The 23,023-nt window shown below is 38.0% G+C and overlaps 1 protein-coding gene and 1 long non-coding RNA gene across 3 annotated transcripts in view; both read left to right on the top strand.

The window, feature by feature from the left end:
- Dmgdh (dimethylglycine dehydrogenase) overlaps positions 1-23,023 on the top strand; it is a 62,646-nt gene that overhangs the window by 33,124 nt on the left and 6,499 nt on the right. The window contains exons 10-15 of one of the 2 annotated variants that reach the window (XM_047555089.1): positions 997-1,162; positions 1,629-1,759; positions 3,012-3,229; positions 4,560-4,717; positions 6,758-6,817; positions 21,367-21,501. In XM_047555089.1, the coding sequence (XP_047411045.1) occupies positions 997-1,162; positions 1,629-1,759; positions 3,012-3,229; positions 4,560-4,717; positions 6,758-6,817; positions 21,367-21,501 (868 nt within the window). The remainder of the gene's footprint in view (positions 1-996; positions 1,163-1,628; positions 1,760-3,011; positions 3,230-4,559; positions 4,718-6,757; positions 6,818-21,366; positions 21,502-23,023) is intronic. The other variant, XM_047555090.1, reaches the window with a different exon arrangement.
- Positions 16,667-20,356, top strand: LOC124986618 (uncharacterized). Its single transcript, XR_007109046.1, has 3 exons — positions 16,667-17,176; positions 18,550-18,797; positions 19,703-20,356. It is a non-coding gene; the product is annotated as an uncharacterized LOC124986618 (long non-coding RNA).

Below are 23,023 nucleotides of genomic sequence, written 5' to 3'. Positions count from 1 at the left end.
TAATTAAACTACTGAACTCATTTTGCAAACTTAACTTTCTGCTCTGAAGTTAAAATACCATGTTACAAGTTCACCTCATAAAATAGAAAGGACTTTGACAAATCAGGAGGGAGACCTTTGTTCCAGGCCTAGTTCTGTCATTAACTAATGCAAAGGTCCTAGAAGTCAGTTTGTGCCTTTCCTCAGAAAGATGATGATGTTGGACCAGACCCTTGCTTCCTCCAGGGGTGGACCAACAGCTTGGGGACTTCGTGGGAGCCTGTTAGAAAGCAGAGTATGGGACCTCACCCCAGGCCTACAGCATCAGAACCTGTATTTTAACAAATTTGAGTGATTTGTTTTTGCATGAATATTTGAGAAGCACTGGACTAGATAGCCTCATCCCCACACAAAATATTCTGATTTAATTAGGCCCAACCACTGATATTTTAAAAAAGCTTTTCAGGTGTGCTGTGATGTGCAACCAGGTTCAAAATCCCTGGGGTGATTGACATCTGAAAAATCATGAGTTCTGTCTTGTTTGCTAGTTAATATTTCATTCATTATAAAATGAGCCAAAGGAGCTGGGGCAGTGGTACATGCCTATACTCCCAGCAACTTGGGAGAAGGAGGCAAGAGGATTGAAAGTTTGAGGCCAGCCTCGATCTTTTAGTGAGATCCAATCTCAAAATAAAAAACAAAAAGGACTGGGGATGTGTGTGAGTGGTAGAGTGCCCCTGGTTCAATCCCCAGTACAAAGACAAGACAAAACAAAACACGAAAATCCCAAACCAAAAAACAATCAAAGGGATCAATGGGTAAATTTACCAGGTCAGATTCTATCGCATGTATGTGATTTGCAGAATAGAATTTTAGTTTGCATCTCTTCCCCTCATGCCAACCCATATCACCCTCAATAGGCTTTTTTAGCTGGGTAAAGTTTATTAAAATATTCTTATTCTGTAATTTTTGACAATGGATCACAGTTGTTTTATAATACTAAATACTGTGTTTCAGGCCAAGTTTTCGTCGAACAAACTGGTTTGAGCCTGTGGGCTCTGAATATAAACAGGTTATGCAAAGAGTAGGGGTGATTGACCTGTCGCCATTTGGAAAGTTTAACATCAAAGGCCAAGATTCCATTAGACTGTTGGACCATCTCTTTGCAAATGTCATTCCAAAGGTAAATAGACAAGGTCCAGGATGCTGACCCATTTAATTCTCTGTCCCCTCTTTTTTTTTTTTTTCCCAAAGCCAAAATCCAGTATGTTCTTTGAGCTCCCCAATATCTGTATGAACACTAGAACTCTTCAACTAACCAAGAATGTAGAAGCTAATTTTCAAATTTCAATTTTTGTTGTGTGAATTATCATCCAAGGACCTAATGACTTTGCTTAATTATGTCATTTAGAACTTAAAATTGACTACAATTAAATGAAGTGTTATTTTATGACAAATAGCTTTAAGTGATTGTTTGTTGAAAACTGTAAATTAATCTTGGGCTTGGATAGTTCATACAATTGATATAAATGATAAAAGTAGGAGGCTTTTCATTATCAACACCCACATTTTTATTTACATGAGTGTTAAAGGAATGCATATTTTTTAATTCATCCTAATTGTAAAGAAATTTAAAATTTTTTGTGTAGGTGGGTTTTACAAATATAAGTCACATGTTAACACCAAAAGGTCGAGTGTATGCTGAGTTGACTGTTTCTCACCAGTCTCCTGGGGAGTTTCTGTTAATAACTGGTTCTGGATCAGAACTTCACGACCTTAGGTAAGTGCAGGTCTAGTAAGAAAATGTTGTACCTATTATTTACTGACTCACTCTTGAGAAAAACTAGTGAGTTTTTCTTTTATTAGTACTTGAAGTACAACTTTAATTCTTTTTAAACCTGATCATTTTGAATACACTTTATATATTTTATGGGAAAATATTTGAAGAGAAGGTCCCTCTCCCCTGAAAGATACACCCATCAAGTTTACTAATTCTAATAATATTAACTCCCATTTATTAGGCATTATCAATGTGCCAGAACAGACATTAACTCAATTAATTCTCTCAATAATTTGTAAAGTATATACTCTTGCCATTTTCAGATGAGAAAGCCGAGGTTCAGGTAAAAGTAAATTGCTCAAGCCCATCTTTTTTATTTTGATGCCACATTTGATAGAGTTCAGTGAACTGTCTCCCTGAGTTCTTTTCTCCCTTTGTGATGCTTTGTGCTTTCTGGTCCCCAGCTAAATTGTTGACCTGACAAATTGAGCTTTTGCATAAATTTTTGGTCAACTACAAAGTCTGTAACAGTCTTTAGTGTGATATTCCAAAAGTACTTGGAATATTATTTCTAATTAATAAATGTCTTATCCTGGCTTTCAACCTTAGTTGTAAAACGATGCAAATTATATTCTCTAGTGTAAGATGTTTTGGGTACTACCTTAGTAACTTAGCTTGCCTAAATCCAGATAAACACTTTAAAGTAGACTTGCATAGCTCCAGGTGCTGCCCAATAAATTATAAACCAAACTATGACTGGGTTCTAATAACTCATGAAGACTTAGAAATTGAAACTAGAGTTTTTATCTTTTCCTCATGATTGTCAGAGCAATTATGTGTCTGGTGGCAGGCATATTATTAACCTTTAGCAGCACAAGTGTGTCTCCTGTGTACAGGTATTAGAGCAAATTTGGGTTCAAATTAATTTTTGAAGACTGACTCATTAGTTGAAATGCAACAGAGCTGTCACCGTTTAAAAGAACTGTGTGGTAGAACTCATCTAAATTGAACGTTCGTTTTGTACTGTAAAAAAATCACCCCCGAATTTGTAAGTGGGTAATTTAAAAAGAATCACTTAACATCTCAGGGACTCAGTTTCCTCAATTCTAAAAATCATATATATAAAGACCCCCTGGGGACTTTCAGGCATGTCTTCATGAGACATGTCTTCAAGCATGTCTTCAGGGAAATAATGTGAACAAAATACATTATTAAAGCATTATTTAGCACAATGTTCATGACTCAAATGCAGATGGATTGAAGAAGCAGCTGTCAAAGGGGGATATGATGTTGAAATTAAAAACATAACTGATGAACTTGGAGTCCTTGGAGTTGCAGGACCACATGCAAGGAAGGTCCTTCAGAAACTGACTCCTGAAGATCTTAGTGATGATGCTTTCAAGTTTCTCCAAACCAAGTCCTTAAAGATTTCCAACATTCCTGTTACTGCCATTAGGATATCTTATACTGGTAAGAGTTGGAAAATGACTTAAGGTAAGTCTCTGAAATTTAAAAGGATATGCTACCAGAAATGGGTATGTACAAGTATGTACACACATGGGCACACACACACACGTTTTGTTGGTGTAACTTTGGAGGATGATTTCTTCTGCCCAACTCTGAGACAACTCTGTCTTTTCTCTCCTAGTCTTTAGAGCCATTCCATAGATTTTCAATTGTTGCTCCCATTTGAAAGGGTAGATAAGAAAGCAGGAAAAGGTGGCCTGGGAACAGTTGGAATATCCAGGCCAGCAGACTCCATCTGGGAACAAATGGTCTGCCAGAGATGGAATCTCCCTAGAGATCATCCTGCATGCATCAAGCTTTGTATTAGAGCATTGTCAATGATCCAGCTTTCCTTCTAGACTGTTCTCTAGGAACACTTCAGCATCCAACCTTGCACATGGCAGGTATTTGATCAGAATGATCTTCAGCTTCCCAGTGGGGCTCTGGGCTCACTTCTAGCTTCCTTTAGACCTCCTCGTCCCTTCAGTGAAGGAGTACTTTGTGCCCAAGAATTCTCTGAATCACGTGGTGGTGTCCTGGAAAAGCACATCACCATCAGCCCCAGTGATGGTGAACAAAGAGAATACACAATTTGAAAGGTACATCTTTTCCCTGGACTTCTGTTCTAAGTTTCCCATCCTTCTTCCACCAGACCTTGGTAAAATGGTGAACAAATAAAAAAGACAGGACTAGGTTGAGGTCCTTCCTTTCTTCCTTCCTTCCTTCCTTCCTTCCTTCCTTCCTTCCTTCCTTCCTTCCTTCCTTCCTTCTTTCCTTCTGTCCACAGCTTTAGTGAATGAAATACCAAATGGGGAAGAAAAGGGATGCAAAGGGAGTCAAAGACTACGGATATTCCATAGTAGATAATTGGAATAATTCTCAGTTGATTGTACTTTTAAGCCTGTGATTCTTGGACAAGGAGTTGGGTGTTAGGGTGTTAAACCTTGAGCCCTTTATCCTGATAAAATTACCATGCTAATTATTCGCCTAATATTGTTGTCCCGAAAATAGTCAAACCTCATTCTGAAGCTGGGATCAAGAGCGGAGAGTAAGTTCTGTCTGATGGTGTTTCTGGGTCATGAGAAGAGGCAGAATTGCATGCAAATGCACCTATAACCCCGCAGGCTCCTCTGCAGTGGAGTCTTGTGGCAACTTTTGTGAACTGGTCCTTTAAAAACTAACAATGTCTCTGTTGCATAAGTGGAATTTCTCCTATTTCTGTGCGTGTCACTAAGGTGCGTTAGACCTAGTGGTCACTCTTCTTACCATGTCGTGTCCTGTGGGTTAATTTCAGGTGAGCTGGGCTGGGAGCTGTACCATAGACGAGAAGATTCTGAGGCACTTTATGATGCTGTCATGAATGCAGGCCAGGAGGAGGGAATTGACAATTTTGGAACCTATGCCATGAATGCCTTAAGACTGGAGAAAGCCTTCAGAGCCTGGGGGTCCGAGGTCCGAGGTCTTCATTAAAAGTTTATGTTCATTGTATCTGATGTTTGCATGAGGGCTAGTTCTAACTGCATTAGCTTTGGTCTGACTGAAAGAGAAATGATTTGTTATTAAGACAATTCCATTTAATTAGAGAAACAGGGTTTGATAATTGAGAGTTCAGTGGAACTCTGACATGATGTTTATTCTGCCTTAATTCCTCCTTCCTGGCAGAGAGCCCTAGATACCTGTCTCTGACTAGGGGAGCAGGCCCACCCCACAGGGTGATTCTGTCCTCCTCTGTGGTGTGACCCATCCTCAATTTCTTCTTATCTTGTACTTTTTGGTGAAGTAACTTTTTTTTTTTTTTTTGAAGGGCAGGGTGATGGTCCATAGTGCGCTGGTCATGGTGCTGGGAACTAAGAGCTTCTATTTGTAAAGTGCAATTTCACAGCATTTTCATATGCATGATTTTATTTGCCTTCTAAATGCTCCAGGAGGTTATTATCATGACCCCATTTTACATGCATTCACGCTAGATTCAGTGAGCCATTTGGTCTAGATTATGCAAGAAGTAGCCTAACTGGGGTTCAAACTGTCCTCTCTGGAGTGGCAGTCTACCTCTGGAACTTTGACTTTTGCAGATTTGCTGTTTGTTTCCTTGGAGGACATTGACTTTTAGAGGTGAGATAAGGGACAATGGTAAAGGTGAGCTTCAGAACAGGGACTCTTGGGTTTAAACTGATTCTCTTACCACATACTAGTTATGGGATTAACCCCTCAGAACCTGTTTTCCTATAAAATGGAATATTTATCCTTTAGAATTATCATAGATGTTAGAGATGGTCTATAAAGGGCCCAGGAAATAATAAAATTCATTTAGTCTCAAATTTAATGCAAAAGCCCAGACAGGGACCCTATGGGCAAAAGCAAGTGGTCTGGAGTTGGAGTGACAGCCTACTGGAAGGCGGAAAGAGTCTGGGCCCTAGGCAAGTTCTACATGAATGACACTCTATTTGGGAACTCTCAACCTACAACTGGGCCTCAGATGAGGCTGGCTGCCAGGAGAGAAAAAGGGGATATCTCTGTCCCTTTGTTCCCAAGCAATGAAGCAGCAAAAGCATCCCCGTGGCAGTTAAACATTTCTCTATTCTTTTCCCTCCTGCTTCCCACCCCAGAACCCTCCTCTGGGAACTTTGCTCCATCTTAAGTCCTCGGGTTTCCCAGCGGTGCCAGAGCGCCCTCTAGTGTTGTGACAGCAATCATCCTTCTCTGCTCTTTCCATTTGTTCTTGAATTGCTCAACTTTGAGCAGAGAAAAAATTGTTTTAGAGTAGCTCAAATTGATTAAGGAATATGAGAAAAAATCATGTCATGGGAGATAAACATTAATTTGGTTTATGTCAATTCTGTGTTTTTTAAAAGTTTGACTACTATTAAAGAGTTTAGACTAGTCCCCATACAGCCAAGAGAACAACAAAGCAAACAGACAAAACCATTAACTTTGGTTCTATTACCAAATAATTGGCTTTAGCTGTTAATTGATGTATAATGATCCAACCACATTGAGAAGACTGAGATTCAATTGATTTTTTTCCTTTTTTTCTCCTGAACTCTGTGGAAGCCATTTTCTACCATCTGCTTTTCCCTCTCCTTACCCTGTTTCTTGGCTAATTGCAAGATAAGTAAATTACTTCATATCTTTTCAAAACCTAGTTATGCAAAATTATTACCAAAAAAACTTGTGAAAGTCTTGTTTATGGAAGGAATATCATGTGTTATCCTTCATGTATTTATTAAAATAAAAGAGCTATGGAAACCAACTGTTTTAGTTTCTATATTTGCTATATTCAAATGACAGTATTTGCTGAAAGGCTATATTTGAATTTTGGATTTGAAAAACAACAACAACTGTTTGAGAGATCAGTCCATAATTTGCCTTCCTCAGAAACTCTATTCAAAAATCAAAAAAGTATTCTCTCTCCTTACAGAATAATATATAAAAGTGAGGTTACTGAAATGATTTGTGCTCATCTAAGATTTGAAATGTGTCTTTTCCTCTTAGATGAACTGTGATACAAATCCCTTGGAAGCTGGACTGGAATATTTTGTCAAGTTAAACAAGGTATTTACATTACAAATTATGCTTAAAGTCAATTTTAAATTTTTGATGTGGTTTTGTGAAGAGCCATGCTTTAAAACTTAACCAAGTATAATTATGGGAAAAATGAGTTGAACATAAATACTAAGCATTGCTCAAAAGTCATATTAATCATTTGTTAAAATCTGCTGTTTTCCAACTATTGCCATGTACTTGTAGATTTAAGATAACCGGCTCCATCACCTTTAAGGGATAAATTCAAATTCTAAGATAAAAATTAGTGAAAATGAAATGATTATTGGTTGGGTTTCAGCAGGCAGTCTTGTAGAAATTGCACCAGCACGTTGTATAGTTTAGGTAACTCCTGGTGACCTGGGAAGTTGCACATTAACTAATCAAACACACTGCATTATTGACCCTCCCTGGTTGCTTATGAAGCAGCCTCACCTCCACAGATCTTCCCAAGTGTTTATGAAGCATCTTTGTATGTCACTGCAGCATCTGAATATAAGCAAATGACACATTTCAAATGTGTGCAGCATAAAATGGATATTTACTGAGAAGCCAATTCAGAACCAAGATTCAAAACTAATATTAACAACTCCAAAGGGAACTACATAGTGGTTCTCAAAGTGTGGTCCAGGGACTAATAGCATCAACACCACCTGGGAGTTATTAGAAATGCAAATTCTCAGGTCCAACCATAGACCTACTAGGGCAGAATCTGGGAGTCAGGATAACAAAGCTGGGTTTTAACAAGTTGGACAGGGGATTCTGACACACCTAGGATTTGAAAAGCACTACCTTACATAACTATAGTGGAAAAGTATATCATGAGGCCAGTTTATTATAGCCTAACTTATCTATGTAAGTCCTGTAAATAGAACTGAATTTACCCCACTGAGCAGTGCCTAGGAGTTATTATAAAAGAACTTAATGAAACATACAGTTGTTGGTTGTATTGAGGGATAGAGCAGCAGCTGCTGCTGTTTGGGGTAACTGTTAGGATTCCCAAAATAAGTTGTTCTGCCCTTGGTGCTTACAAACAAAGGCTGATTTCCAGTCCCATGGGAATATGTGAACACACTACATGAATCAGGCTAAGGAAACTTTTTAATGCCCCTGCATCAGTTCCCAAATTCTGAGATCAAATATTAACATAAAGCATGTATATTTATAGTACTCAATTTTAGGAAAAAGAACCTCCTAAAGGGTTTTAAAGGGATTATCTTTGTGTACATTTTTTCCAAGGCTTTTATTTTTACGATGTACCATCTGCCTCTAGACCAGAGAAAGCAGGTGCTTGGAATTCGGGCAGATCCTAGCAGCAGATTGCTCCTTCTGATAACAGAAGTCTTAGTTTGGCTGTTTAAAAATATGGATAAAAATGCCTGACTCTTGAAAGCACTAAAGTTCTGGTGTTTGTCACCAATAGGTGGATAGAAAATGGATTTTTTTTTTTTACTTCAATATTTGGATATTATTGTTTGGGGATAAGGCCTGGATAAATGATCTTTTCATTGAATTTTGTAAACTTCCTTTATGATTATCAGCAGGTGTAGATTGTGTATTTATTAGCTCTTTTAAACTAATCAAATAACTAAAGCTCATCTCCAAAGAAAGCTGTTTAAGAGATGGTAATTTTGATTGATGGCATGTTTTTATGATTTCCAAATTGTTGGTTCTCAGTGAGGTGTCACAGAGTTAATTCTTAGAGATTTTCTTGTGTAGAGGCCCACCTAGCCCAAGGACGTGGCCCTAACTGAACCAGTCTTTTTCAGTTATGTTGGTTCAGGTGGTTAGTTGGTATCAGTCTAATCATAGTGATGCTTACTAATTTCTAAGCTGGGTGATTAGATTGGATCAACTTTGTTTAGATCCTGTTTGGTGGTTTTACAACTTCCTCATGGCTTTGTAGCAGCCTATAATGTGAAACAGGTTCCTAAAAAGCCTATTAACAGTTCAAACTGAGATATGTAACTTGATAATTTGAGTTCCATGCCTAAAAAACAAAACATTACCCAGACATTTACTGTACAGAAAGATATTCCCTGTAAAACCCTTTGGAAGGCGTCATATAATTTTTTAAAAAGAATAACATACTGCAAGATCATATTGCTTTGGAAAATTGATATATGAACAGAGAAGCTGAAGCTAGCACAGAGGGACATTTATTACATTTGATACCAAACAAAACAAAATAACCCCCCTGTCATTTTATAATTGTTGAAAGTCCATTCTTTTCCTTCAAAGCTAAGAGATACAATTCTCTGCTTGACCCTAAAGTAGTCACAAAACAATTAAGTAAGCCACAACACGATGAAAACATACAGAGAGGCAGAATGTCAAAGGCACAAGGGTCTCTGGAGACCACCCTTCCTCACCTGAAGGCTAGGAAACTGAAGAACAGAGGGGTGAAGTTACCTGGGGAAGGTCATCTCTCTAACCCAGGTTGAATGAAGCCCTCTGACCTCAGTTCAAACCTCTCACCTACCACTTTGCCTAGCAAGCATCTTTTTCCATCATGGGCTTATGGAACTTGAAAAAGTGCCCAGGGATTTCTTTTCTAGCAATGTATATTACATAGAATTTGCATGGATACCTCTTATAAATTGTTGTCTCCCACAGTCATGTTTTTGTTATAACTATTTTTCATGTATATTTTATGGTTGGATCACCATAGCAGTTTTGCTCATTTTAAGGAAGAAAATAACTGGGTGAGGTGATGGGCCATCGAGCCTCACAGGGTGAATTGTGTTCTTATCAAAATAGTAAGAAAGCAGGAAAAAGACAAATGGAATAGAGAAGAAATCTTCCATTACAAAGGAAGGGGGTGGAGTGGGGTGTGGTGCACGCCTGTAAAGCCAGTTATGTCGTGGGAGGCTGAGGTAGAAGTATCACAAATTTGAGGCCAGCCTCTGCAACTCAGACCCTGGCTCGAAATAAAACCAAAAAGGGATGTGGATGCTGCTCGGTGGTAGAGTGCTCCTGGGTTCAATCCGCAGCACCTGGAAAGCATGGAAGGTGATGTGACAGCTCTGGCTTCCTGGCCCCCGGCCCTGCATTGGTTTCTGGGCAGTAGAGACACCTGTGGACACACATTCATCAAGTTAACACCTACTAATACCATTTATTAAACAAGTGCTAAGTCAGGGGTCTAAAAATTAAAGATGTATCTCACTTGGCTCTCAGATCTCATGAAACTTGAAGACAGAGTATTTCCGGAAGTAAAGCGGAGGGACACGTTTTTAACCTTGATACTGTGTCGTTCCGCATGAGGTCGCAGTGCACAGCGCTGCCCTCTGGTGAAGTGTGCTGTAGGGCCCAGAAAGCCAGCATTGCAAAAGGGCAGGGCAGGTAAAAATAATTGACTAGCTACTTTTTAAATTCTCTTAACTTAGCTTCTTTACTGAAACAACTCCTACCATTGTCCGCAATGGTATTTTGATTGGTTCCAAAAGAAGTTAACTTTGGGGGAAATCATTGGCACTTTGTTTTTAGCTAGATAGGGAGGAAATGCATTCACCAAGAGCAAGAGGAAAATCAGCTACTTTAGAGTGGAGTCGTAGGCATTCTTGGAATCTTCCTCTTGGACTTCCTGAATCTTTTTCCATTCTAGAGAACCCCCCTACCCCGCACCGCCCAAGATTCATGGAGAATTAAGTACTAAATGTAATTAAGTAGATCAGAAGAAATTTCCCCCAATTTGTTTCTTCCTCTTCCTCTATCCCTGTCTTGAGCTTCTAACCACTAGAAACAGAATAAAATGTGGTAAATATAGACTATGAATTAGCAGATAATGTTGATTCTAGAAAATACAGGATCTCTCTTTGACCAAAGGTTATTTAAAGCATAGCTAATCAGTAAGCAGAAACAAAAACAAACGAAACCCATAAAGAGGTATAGCACTTATGATCAGGTTGACCACATCCTAAATATTCAATAAATATTAGCTATTATTAAAACATCAAAGTGGAGCTGGGTGTGGTGATGCAGGGCTGTAATCCCAGTGGCTAGGAGGCTAAGGCAGGAGGATTAGGAATTTAAAGTCAGCCTTAGCGAAAGTGAGGCACTAACCAACTCAGTGTGACCCTGTCTCTAAATAAAAAATATAAAGTAGGGCTGGGGACTGGTTCAGTGATCGAGGGCCTCTGAGTTCAATTCCTGGTACCCCCTCAAAAAAAAAAAAAAAAAAAAAAAAAAAAAAACCAAAAAAGCAAACAAAACCCATCAAAGTGGAAAACCATTGCTCATAGGCAGTAAATCAGAAAGGAATTCCTAATATGTTATAGCTGTCATAGTATCCAACACTTAGGGAAATTTTAGGTAAATGTTAATAGGAATCAAAGGGACAAAAATTTTTCTTTGACATTCAATCTTGGCTGGACATTGAAATCATCTGACGTGTGATTCTTTTAAATAATATGTTCCTTTTTAAAACGTCCTAAGGACCCTATATCCCAGATCAATTAAAAAGGATTCAGCCATCAGTTTTTGTTTTTAATTCCCCAGATGATTCCAGATAATATTAAGAATGACTATTTTAGACCAACGGACTGAATGTTACTATCCTGAAGAACTTTTAGACATTACTTGATGCTCTCTTCTAGTGGTTCTCAAACTATGGTCCACAGACCAGCAGTCAACGATACCTAGGGATTTGTTAGAACGTGCAAACGGTCCATCTCAACAGAACATTGACCTGCCCCATGCCATCAGATCAACTCTGCACATAGGATTTTTTTTTTTAAACTTATTTCTTTAAAAAATTGTTTTAGTTGTAGATGGGTACAATACCTTTAGTTTACTTATTTTTTTTGTGGTGCTAAGATGGAACTCAGTGCCTCATTCATGCTTTACCACTGAGCTCCAACTTCAGCCTCTACACATAGGGTCTTAAAGTCCTATAGGTGGATTTTTTTTTTCCACAATGAAAATCAAGAAGCAGTGTCTCAGTTTTTAAAATTTTATACTGGCTATGGTCCTGAAGATAAATAGGCAAGCAGAAAAACAGGTAGGCTGCTGAGTACATGTGCTGTAGAATCTGCAGTGGATTGGAAGTAAGTTAGCAGATTTTGTAACCCATTCTGATTAAGCCAGTTAATGATATTGGGTCCTGCATCTTTCGTTTTTCTTTTAGAATTGGAAGTAAAAAAAAATTTTTTTTTTTCTTTTTTGGTGCTTGGGACCAAACCCAGGTCTTCCTGAATGCTAGGCTAAACCCAAGTCCTGAATTTTTTTTTTAAGTCACCAAATCCTGGTCTGGAAAAGCCACTTAACTTCATTTTGCACTTGAGAGTTCAAATCTGTAAAATGAAGATTCGTTTTTGCAAGTATGAATTTCTACAAAATGCCACTTAGCATAGTGGTTGAAGACATTGGTGCTACATTGTCTTTATGAACCATATAATTGTGTCATTCTCATTAAACCATCCTTATTCTCTTACCCATTTTCATTGCTTAATGATAAGGGAAAGGAGAGAGGAGGGAAGAGAAGGAGTTACCTAGGCTGAAATATAGTTTATCATTTCTGAAACACCTGTCAGAGTATATTAAACTAATAGCTATTGAATCATTATCCTCTTATGTATCCAATTTCTGTTATGAAACAATTTTTTGCATCCATCCTAAAAGCATGAATGTGCTATTAGTTGACTGCTTTAAAATTTAGAAATCCATGGAAACGCAGGTCTTAGGATAAATTGAATAGATTGCTGTATTTTATTTTTATTATTTTTAACAGCATAATTGAACATGCAACAAATTGACATATTTAAAGTAAACAATCTGTAATGTTTAATACATACACATGCTGATGAAACCATCACCACAATGGAAGATAGTGAATGCATCTCTGTTCCCAGTGGGTTGCTCATGCCCCTTAGTAATCCCTACCTCCCAGTCCTTCCCATAGTCCCGCCTTCTCCCAGGAAACCATTTCTCTGCCTTCTATCACTATCAATTTTTTTGTAACTTCTAGAATAAATGCAAAATCTATCTAAATGGAATTATACAGCACCTACTCTTTTTTGCATATGGATTCTTTCACTCAGCATAATAATTTGAAGAGTCATCCTTATTGTTAGATGTATCAATAATTCATTGCTTTGTATAGTAGTAGTAGTCCATATTTTGGATATATATCACAGTCTGTTTTAACACTGATTTGTTGATGAACATTTGGGTAGTTTCCAGTTTAGGCTATTACAAATAAAGGTGCTGTAAACATTTCTGTATAAAAATTTGTTGTTGTCTTTTCTCCTGGGTAAATATAGAGGAGTAGAATGGTTGAATAAAATGGCAAATATATGTTAACTTTATGTTAACATCTTTATGTTAACTTTTTAAGAAACTGTATTGAACATGTAAGATAGTGTAGCATTTTATATTTCCACCAGCAGTATGTAAGAGTTCCAGTTCCTCTATATTCTTGTCAAATGTTTGTCATGGTCAGTCTTTCTAACTCTAGCTCTTCTTAGAGACGTGTATCTCATCATGGATTGAATTTATTTCCTTAAAAACTAATGATGTTGGGCCAGGGATGCTGCTTAGTGGTAGTGTACTTGTTTGGCATGTGAGAAGCCCTGCCTTCTGTCCCCAGCAACACACACACACACACACACACAAAAAAAAAAAAAAAAAGAAAAAAAAGAAAGAAAGAAAGAAAAGAAAAAGACTAGTGATGTGTCCTACTATTCTTAATCTTCTTTTGTGAAGTGTCTGATCAAATTTCTTACCCATTGTTAATTGGATTGAAGTTTTTAAAGTTATGTATCTAGGTATAAGTCATTTAGCAGGTCTATGCTTCGCAAATATTTTTTCTAGTCTATGTTGTTTTTTCATTTGTCTAATAATGTCTTTCAAAGAGCAGAAGTTTTTATTTATTTAAGTCCTTATTAATTTGATATATTATGGATCATATTTTTTGGTTCAAATCTAAGAAATCTTTGCCTAACCCAAAGTCACAACAATGTTCTCCTGTTTTCTTTTAGAAGTTTTATCACCTTGCTTTTTACATTCAGGCCTGTTTTCTTCTAGAAGATCGACCATCTTTCTTACTTTTTACACTTAGGGCTAAGGTACATTTTTAGTTAATTTTCGTCACTGGTGTGAGTTATGGATTGAAGTTTATTTTTTTGCGTGTGGCTCTCCAGTTTTTTCTAGTGCCATTTATTGAGCACACCACACACTCTGCACTTCACTGCCTTTTCATTTTTGTCAAACATCAGCTGCACATAGAGTCGTAGGTCCTTTCCTGGACTCTGTTGTGTTCCATTGACCTGTCTGTCTTCGCACTCATACTACCCTGTCTTGTTTACTATGGTATGAATAAGAATTGTGATAGCCCTGAAACTTTGTTCTTCTTCTTAAAAATTATTTTGGCTATTCTAGGTCCTTTGGATTTTCCAGAAATTTTAAAATCAGTTTGTCAATGAATTGCAAAAAACAAAAAACAAAAAAACCATTTTGGGATGTTGAATGGAATGGCATTGTATTTATAGATCAGTCCAAGTCTTTCAACACACACAAAATTCATCCCTTTTCTAATTTAGGTCACGTTTAATTTCTCTGACAAATGCTTCATAGTTTTCAGTATGAAAGGTCTTGCACATCTTTTTTGCAGATTTATCCTTAAGTGTTTCAAGACCTGATTGAATCTTGAGGACTTTAACCATCAGTGGATCAATCCATTGAAAAATTCATAATTTGGTGACATTATTGGAAAGTGGTAGAAACTGTAAGAGTTGGGACCTCATTGAAGGGAGTGAGTCCTTGGGGATTATATCTTGTCCCTGACCTCTCTCTCTCTCCCAATCTGCTTTCCACCTGCCATGAGGTGAGCATCTTTGTTCCAACATGCCCTTCTGCTAAATTAAACCTTGTTTCAGGCTTAAAGCAAAGAACCTGACAACCATGAACTGAAACTTCTGAAACCATGAGCCACAATCTTTCCTTCTTTAAATTGTTTTTCTTGTCAGATACAGTGGTGTATGCCTGTCATCCCAGTGGCTCTGGAGGCTGAAACCGGAGGATCTTCAGTTCAAAGCCAGCCTCAGCAAAAGTGAGGTGCTAAGCAACTCAGTGAAACCCTATCTCTAAATAAAATACAAAATAGGACTGGGCATGCATCTCAGTGGTTGAGTGCCCCTGAGTCCAATCACCCATAACAACAACACAACAAAATGTTTTTCTCAGGCATTTTGTCACAGTGATGAAAAGCTGACTAACACAGTACCTAATACAATGTAAATACTATGTAAATAGGTATTAGACTCTGTTGTTTAGGGAATAATGACAAAAAAAAAAGTGTACATTTTCAGTACAGATGTAGTTTTTTCTGAATATTTTTGATCTGTGGTTAATTGAATTCACAGATGCAGAGCCCATGGATATAAAAGGCCTGCTGCCTTTATATCCATGAAAATTCTATGTTGTAATTGTTGCTGAAGCAGTTGAGCAGAAAAGTATACCTGATAAAGTCATAGGTCTACTTAGCAGTTTTCCTTTGAATCATTAGATTCAACCACTGAAAAATAAATGTTGTCCTTAAAACTAAATCTAGTAAAGTCATAGAACACATGTAATGCAGGTTGCTATAGTTATGAAAATCTTAGCTTAGTTCATATGCCCATTAACTTTATTATTGACCTGGCTGAGGCATATTTTTAAAATATGTCCCCCAGGTTTCTATTTCATCTCCTCCTTTCTTGTAGTCAATAGGATTCATTTTCTATTTTTATTAAAGACTTTTTAAAGAAAGAATTCTTACCTGACTAATAATCTTGGTTATAATGATATTAGATGAGTAGTTTCTTTCAGATTCTAAGAGCAAAGAATGAGAACTCTGTTTACGTGGGAGTGCTCACTTTTCAACAAATAATATCAGTCTTTAGTTACTAAACTAATGGAAATTTTGGTCACTATGAACTTACCTGGAATAGTAGGAAGCTCTGTGTAGTGAGAAAGGAACCATGATTGAGAAGCCCGACTGAGGTTTGGATCTAATTCACTTTGTCACTTCAGGGAAGAGCATTACCTTTGCTGTGCATTAGTGTTCTCATATGAAAAACAAGATTGGACTAAATTTTCTACTTTTAAAAAGACTTCTATGACTCTGATTCTGAATATGAAATGAATGATGCTATAATTTGTCTTGATGGATGGGGATAAGTCCGTCATTTCCCCAGATGAATGAACCTGGTATCCGGCTTCTCATTATTGTGAGACACGCAGGTGCACAGGGCACTGAAAGCTCAGAGTCACACACACTGTACTTAGCAATGGCCATGTGCTTTACAAAAGGATTCCCACCAGGATTGTTTTAAATGGTGAGCCAAAGCCCCTTTTAAATGAGAAGCTTTTCAGGAAAGTATTGAGGGACAGCAGCAGGAGACTGTCACTGGGATTTTCTTCCTTGCCCTGCCACTCACAGTAGCTGGTGACCAGAGGGGTTTTCCTGTAGTGTTCTCTATACTTGTAAAACCCAGGGGTATGGATCACTGGTGTGCCTGATTTTTAAGGAGGCTTTATGGACACCTAGAATCTTAATTGATTCTCTGGTGTCTTTAAAACTTTTGATATTTAAATTAAAAGAATTTTTTTTTTGTCCAAAAAATTCAAAGTAATGCTTCCTTGAATTTTCTAAAGGGGTTCTAGCCCCCATACATGGAAAAGGAAAGATCTAAGACTTCGATTTTATAATCTTTCCCTGGTCTATTACAGGCAACTCCCTTGACTCTTTCTGTCAGACTCTTCTTTCATGGCTGCTGCCAAATTTGACTTGATCTGTCTGCAAGTTCTCTATTGCCCTAAGAATCACTGCCTGAAATATAGTGATTTAATGTATTAGTTTGACACTGGGTTTTAGGTAATATGTGTGCCCTTAATAGGGCTAATAAGAGATGATTAATTGCTTTCCCCTTAAAAATCTACTTAATGTTTTTATATTTGTGGATGTTATATTTAGTACATATTTCAGGTGGTTCTTTTAATGGCTCTTATCACTCTTTAGAATTAATCAATTAAAAAACAAGCCAAGACTTTTTTAAGCTGTAATCTCAGAGCCCCAGAAATTTATGCATTCCTCAAAGACATTAATGGCTATTTATATAGTTAATTTGGCACTGACTCATGACAGAAATGTATTTCTGTTCTTGGGTCATTCTGAAAGCACTGATTTAAATTACGGCATAACCTTCAGACACATTTTCTCTTCATTTATAATTAATCACTATGTAGCGGAGTAAATGCTACAATCTTGGGAGGCAAGCCAAGTCAAATGAGGATGCGAAGCCCTCACCCCACTTTAAATCTTCCCAAGTTTGGAGCCTGATGTTTGGGGAGGGATGGTGTCAAGGGACAGGTGCATCTCCTGTCCGTGCTGTAAGTACATTGGCCTTTCTACGAGGGTTTTGTTGCTGCTGTCTATCAGAGGACTGTTTTCATTCATGTCTGAGGACAATATTGCTGACAAGATCACTTCCTAATTCAGGGATATAAACTATAGATGTCAAATTTCATTAACATTAACCTTCAGGGTGTTTTCAAAGACTTTTACACAATATAATGAATGCCATTCAAAACAGGTTCTGGCAACCTATGGGAAATTTTTTTAAAAAATTCTACATTTAGAATATTTATATCAACTGTGCTTTCCAGTGATAGAGCCCAGGTATGGGCATTTTTTTTTTTTTTTGGCATTTTAAAAATATGGATAAAATCTAAAAGTGCGGATTTATGTTGCCATGCAAATAAAACTCAACTGAAAACTGGTGGTTTCATATTTATCTCATTGAGTTCATGAAAAGTAAACGAGCTCACACACATAAAGCCCTCAGCGTAGTGGTTGATACATAGTCTAGTGCCTAACAAATTGTAAATGTTCCTTATCAATAATATCTTTTAACTGAATTTACTACTACAATGTATTTCTAAAGAAAGTTTTCTGTTCCCACCTCCCGTTTCTCTTATGTATACCTGATGTTCCCACTTAGCCCTTGGTAAAATTTGTGAATTTAGTAAAGGTAGAGTTAAGCTCCCTTCTGGCACATCTTGCCCCTATCCTGGCACCTGCCCCTGTAACTCTCCTGCAGCACCCCAAGGAACCCATTTCTGATGACTTTGATCACGCCCAGCTGCCCCCACTTCTTCGGAGGTGCGGCAGATGTTAGCTTCAGTGGCTCAGTGAAGGCCACTCAGAGTAGAGGAAAGGAACAGGGATGGGTCTCCTGAGGTCTTGGCCCTTAACCAATCTGCTGATGGCCTGTCTGGCTAAGTTTATTCACTTATTTTAGACCCCAAATTTGCCATCTGTGGGTTGTTGTGAAGATCAAATTATAAGTACAAGCACTTCGGAAAAAGGCTATGCTGAGCATTGTTACTACGAAAGCTACTCATTTTCCAAAACCTGATTTGAGCAACTTCCTCTGTGAAGTTGTCACTGATGGAATGCCGTCCTCATCCCCACTCTCCCTCCCCTGGTGGGATTGATCAGAATCTTCCTTGACCCCACCGTACATATTTCTGTCACAGAAGTGTGACTGTTTGTGTGCATTCTGCCTTCACGTATTAGATGCTCTTTGTTTTAAATTTGCATAACACTTGTGATGTTTATATTCTTGTAGAATGTGTAGAACCACCCATGGATCATGTTCCAAAATTGATATTGCCGATTACTGTTCTCTGTCACGTTCCACTACATTACTGATCATCTTGAATTTTTTTTTTTTTTCCTCTGATATGTTAAAAAATTGAAGGGATAGAATAATTTCATGACTGGGCATGTTTTGATGTGGAGGGAAAGGAGTCACATTTCCCCAGGGGCCTCTCAAAGCTACAAGACCTTATTCTATTAAGCTGTGAATACTTCATGCCTAACAAGTATCTGATACACAGTAGAAGCTTAATGACAGATGAATAATAATTGCAAGAAAATTCCGTAACCAGAAACCTTCAAGACCTAAACGAATCTCTAATTGTGAAGATTCAGATTCCACGACAGGAGGTGAGGAACGAGTCAGGATCTGCTGTCACTCCACAAATCACACTGTGTAAAGCACCGGCCGCTCGCATTGCTCTAAGTGCTTTTCCACACAATAAGGCATGAGATTTGTTTTTGTGACTGTAGTTATTGACTCCTATGTAGACGAGGATTCCAGAAAGCTCCCATTGCCATCTTTCATCTATCATAGCAAGTCTTGTTTTAAAAAGGTAGCAAGGGGCTGGGGAGATAGCTCAGTTGGTAGAGTGCTTGCCTTGCAAACACAAGGCCCTGGGTTCAATCCCCAGCACCGCAAAAAAAAAAAAAAAAGGAGAAGTTCTTTATCAAACAATATTACCCTATGTAAATTTATGATTACTCAAATGGTATGCCTTTACTCCATGTACAAACAGAGAAACAACATGTATCCCATTTGTTTATAATAATAAAGGGAAAAAAAAGGTAGCAAAAAAAATTGTCCTTGTATAAACTTACCACGATGAATCCTGCATGTATATGTGTCTCTAGGTGTGTGTACATCCACAATGCACTAATAAAAATAACAATAGCAATAATAGAAGGGAGGTGAATAGAGAAGAGCATGCAGATCTAGGGAGGAAAGAGCGGAGGGAAAGGGAAGGCACACCAGAGAATGAGACTGATCATATTATGTTTTGTGCACATACGAATATGACATCATGAATCCCACTGTTATATATAATTATAATTCACCAACAAAAAATACAGAAAAAGGAAAAAATTTCATTATTATTTAGAGTTCTTTCTGTATTTAAATATACATATTTTAACTATAGTGAACTTGGGTTGGTTATGACTTTTTTACCATGAATTTATTTTACATATGAATCAAATAAATCATACTCTCCCTGTGTCCCCTCTCCCAGTTAATCCTGTATTCAAAAACACAGGCTCCAGTCTCCTTGAACTTGTGCTTCTGGCTTTACCATTTTCACCCTCTGCGTCACACTAGGAAGGAGTGAGACTTGGACTTTCATTTTGCACATCATTTTAACCTTGGCTGATGGAAGCTTTCTTCAACTTCCTGTGCAGGTCAGCAACTTAAAGTCGCAGTTTCCATAGAGATCACACTGTGTTGTGGCCTCATCCTTGAAGCTCTGGATCAGTAAAAGAGTGCACTGGGGGTGTCAGGTAGATGATGTGCTAGGACCTTGTTTTAGTCAGCTTTTTCACTGTTGTGACTAAAGGATCTGAGCAGAACAGTCGTAGAGGAGGTAAAACACACCTTTTTTGCAGCTTCTCTGGGAGGTCATGGGGTTTTATTGCACTCAGCCCTAAGAGCTGTGTAAATCCTAAATGTTGGCAGCAGAGGACATCTTTGGCATGAAATATTGTTTCCTTTCCTTTTATGGTCAGTGAAGAAATTAAAGTTTGTGGTTGTTTCCTTTCTTTCTTTTCTCAGAGAATGTTTAGTCTATATATGAGAACAGTTTTGAGCTTCTTATTTTTATTGTAATCTCTAATTCTTTTTCAGCAGAGATAGGCTTTGTGTATTACAAATTTCCTTTTTGCTCCGGAAGAAATGCTTGTTTGGGCTTATTACGTGGAAGGCTTATCTAATGTCCCACTTGGAGGTCAGCCCTCCCTCCTGGGCACTCTCCTCGCTCGTAGCCTCTGACCAGTTTATCTTACTTATCAAGTGTCCCCTGGCATTCTAGTTGGGTAGAATAGTGTCCCCACTGAGGAGTCATCGCTCATCTGTGTGTCCTATTGAGTCGTAAAGTGTATTACTTATAAAGTCTTCAAATTTGCCTGATTCCACTTTTTTTCCCAACATATCAGAATGGATTCAAGGTTATCTCCATAACAATGTCACTCTCACTCACTGGGATTGCATTGGGAATAACCCTGAAGGTGCCATGGGAGTGTATTAAGAATAGGAATGTCATCTGTCATGTGTTGCGTGGAATATGGCAAAAAGGTTGAAAAGCACAGTGTTTGAGAATAAGCTCTTTGATCAAAATGTCTGTGTGTAACTCACTTTATACCCACTTAGGAACTGGCTTGATGGTTCACACGTAGTAGGGTTTCGATAAATGTTTCCTGCATGAACTGGTGAATGCAACCCAATGGGTTAAAACATTTCAGGGACCATTATTTTGATGTGTATATGTGTGTGTGTGTAGCGGGGATACAGCATTTTAGCATCACATTTCAAAAAAAAGTGTATTTCCTTCCTGTAAAAACTTCCAGTAGGTAGAAATTGAGTTGCATGCTGACAGCCCGTAACCCTGTCCAGACCCATCAGACATAAGGGTCACTTTCATGACCCACCATTGCAGTATAATGCCTTCTTTTTTTTCTATCTACGTGTTTCTGGTAAAATTGTCATCACGGTTATTACCCCTAAGTACAACATATCCTGTAGGGACAGGTGGCTGATACTATCATTTGAGGACTAAGAAATATTTGTCTAGATGTTTGATCCAATCTGTATTTTTATTTAATGTGTAATTGGCGAGAAAATAGCAAAGACAAATTTAAATGCTTGCATGTCTAACCTTGTCACAGTGTCTGAGCATTCATTCATCATCATTACCTTGGGTTCCTGCAGCCAGCAGACTTCATAGGAAAGCAAGCACTGAAACAGATTAAAGCCAAGGGGCTGAAACGGAGACTGGTCTGCCTCACCTTGGCAACGGATGATGTGGATCCAGAGGGAAATGAAAGCATCTGGTACCACGGCAAGGTGAGCGGGGAGGACCTGCTTGCCAGGGGCAGAAGTGCTCCTTGCTCCTGTTCATTCGTAGAGGTTTTGCTAATTTACTATTTATTGGAAGGATGACATGCTTTTGATTTCTGAACTGACGTTCAAGAAAGAGAAAGCAATTTAACTGAAAGGAAAATGAATCGCTGCTCATTTTTGAAAGCATATGATTCTATATTCTCTGTTTTAGAAAAAAAAAAAACCCAAGGACTTGAAATATATTGGACAATGAGGAAGGTATGAGTCCGACGGTAAAATGATATATTTGTAAACTACATCCTCATCTGTGAATGCAGAAGATGGATTTTATAAAAAAAAATGGCATTTTGATTTAGCTTCTCAGGGATCTTGCAGAAGGGGGCAATTAGCATATTAGCAGAAAATAAATTCCAAGTGAAAACATCTATGACAATGGGGGTTGAGCCTTAGAAAGTTAAGTGGAGCCGAGTGCAGTGGCACATGCCTGTAATGCCAGTGGCTCGGGAGGCTGAGGCAGGAGTATTTCGAGTTCAAAGTCAGACTCAGCAAAAGTGAGGTGCTAAGCAACTCAATGAGACCCTGTCTCGAAATAAAATACAAAATAGGGTTGGGGATGTGAATTAGTGGTTGAGTGCCCCTGAGTTCAATCCCCAATACCAAAAGAAAACTAAATTAAGTGGGAAAAAATAAAGTTAAGTGAAAAATGGCAACAATTTGACTCTTCAATAAGAGTAAAATTACTCTTTCTACTTTGGAATGTGCATGTTGTTCTATTATTCAGCAAAACCAGGGTTAGTCAGGTAACTTATCCATGGAACTGAATTTCCTCCACTTTCTATGACTGCTTATAAAATACAGTTTGGTTGGACACATGCATGTGTTTTGATTGATGTTAGCAGTCAGGTCTAGACCATGTGGAGGACACAGGACCTCAAGTCTCATCTAAAATGGTTCTATATTGAGCAGGGGCAGCTTGGTCAATACCCAAGACTCAGAGATCTGTGTCTGGTTTTTTGCTCATTCATTGCAGCTTACTTGATATTTGTTATTATTTTCTCCACCTCTTCAGTGATAAGTTGATAGTGGTGGAATAAAAATATAGCCTCTGGATTACTAAAGAAATGGCAACGTGAGCTAAGGCATGGGTAATTGCCATACATGTTCCATCTACTGAGTTCCTATGATATGCCAGATACTTTTCATGTTCTCTCTGGTTTACATTTACAACATCCATGTCAGATATATATAATCGTCTCCATTTTAAAGATGAGGTTTTGGAACTCAGAAAGGTTAAATAACTTTCTTGAGGTCACACAGCTAGTAATTGATGGAGCTGATTTCTAGCCCTGCTATAGTTGGGCCTTGAATTTCTGTTCTTTCTTTTAAGGCAAGCCGAATACTCTGGTTTGCTCTATTTTCTGTCTCTGCTGATGTCTTCCTGGAGTCTCTTTAGAACTTATTTACATACCCACATTTTTTTATATAAGCAGCAAGCAGGAGGATGTTTAGATAATGTGAAGCTGAC

This window comes from Sciurus carolinensis, chromosome 6 (assembly GCF_902686445.1).
Source record: "Sciurus carolinensis chromosome 6, mSciCar1.2, whole genome shotgun sequence".
Classification (NCBI taxonomy): domain Eukaryota; kingdom Metazoa; phylum Chordata; class Mammalia; order Rodentia; family Sciuridae; genus Sciurus; species Sciurus carolinensis.
This window is presented reverse-complemented; position numbering and strand designations above follow the sequence as displayed.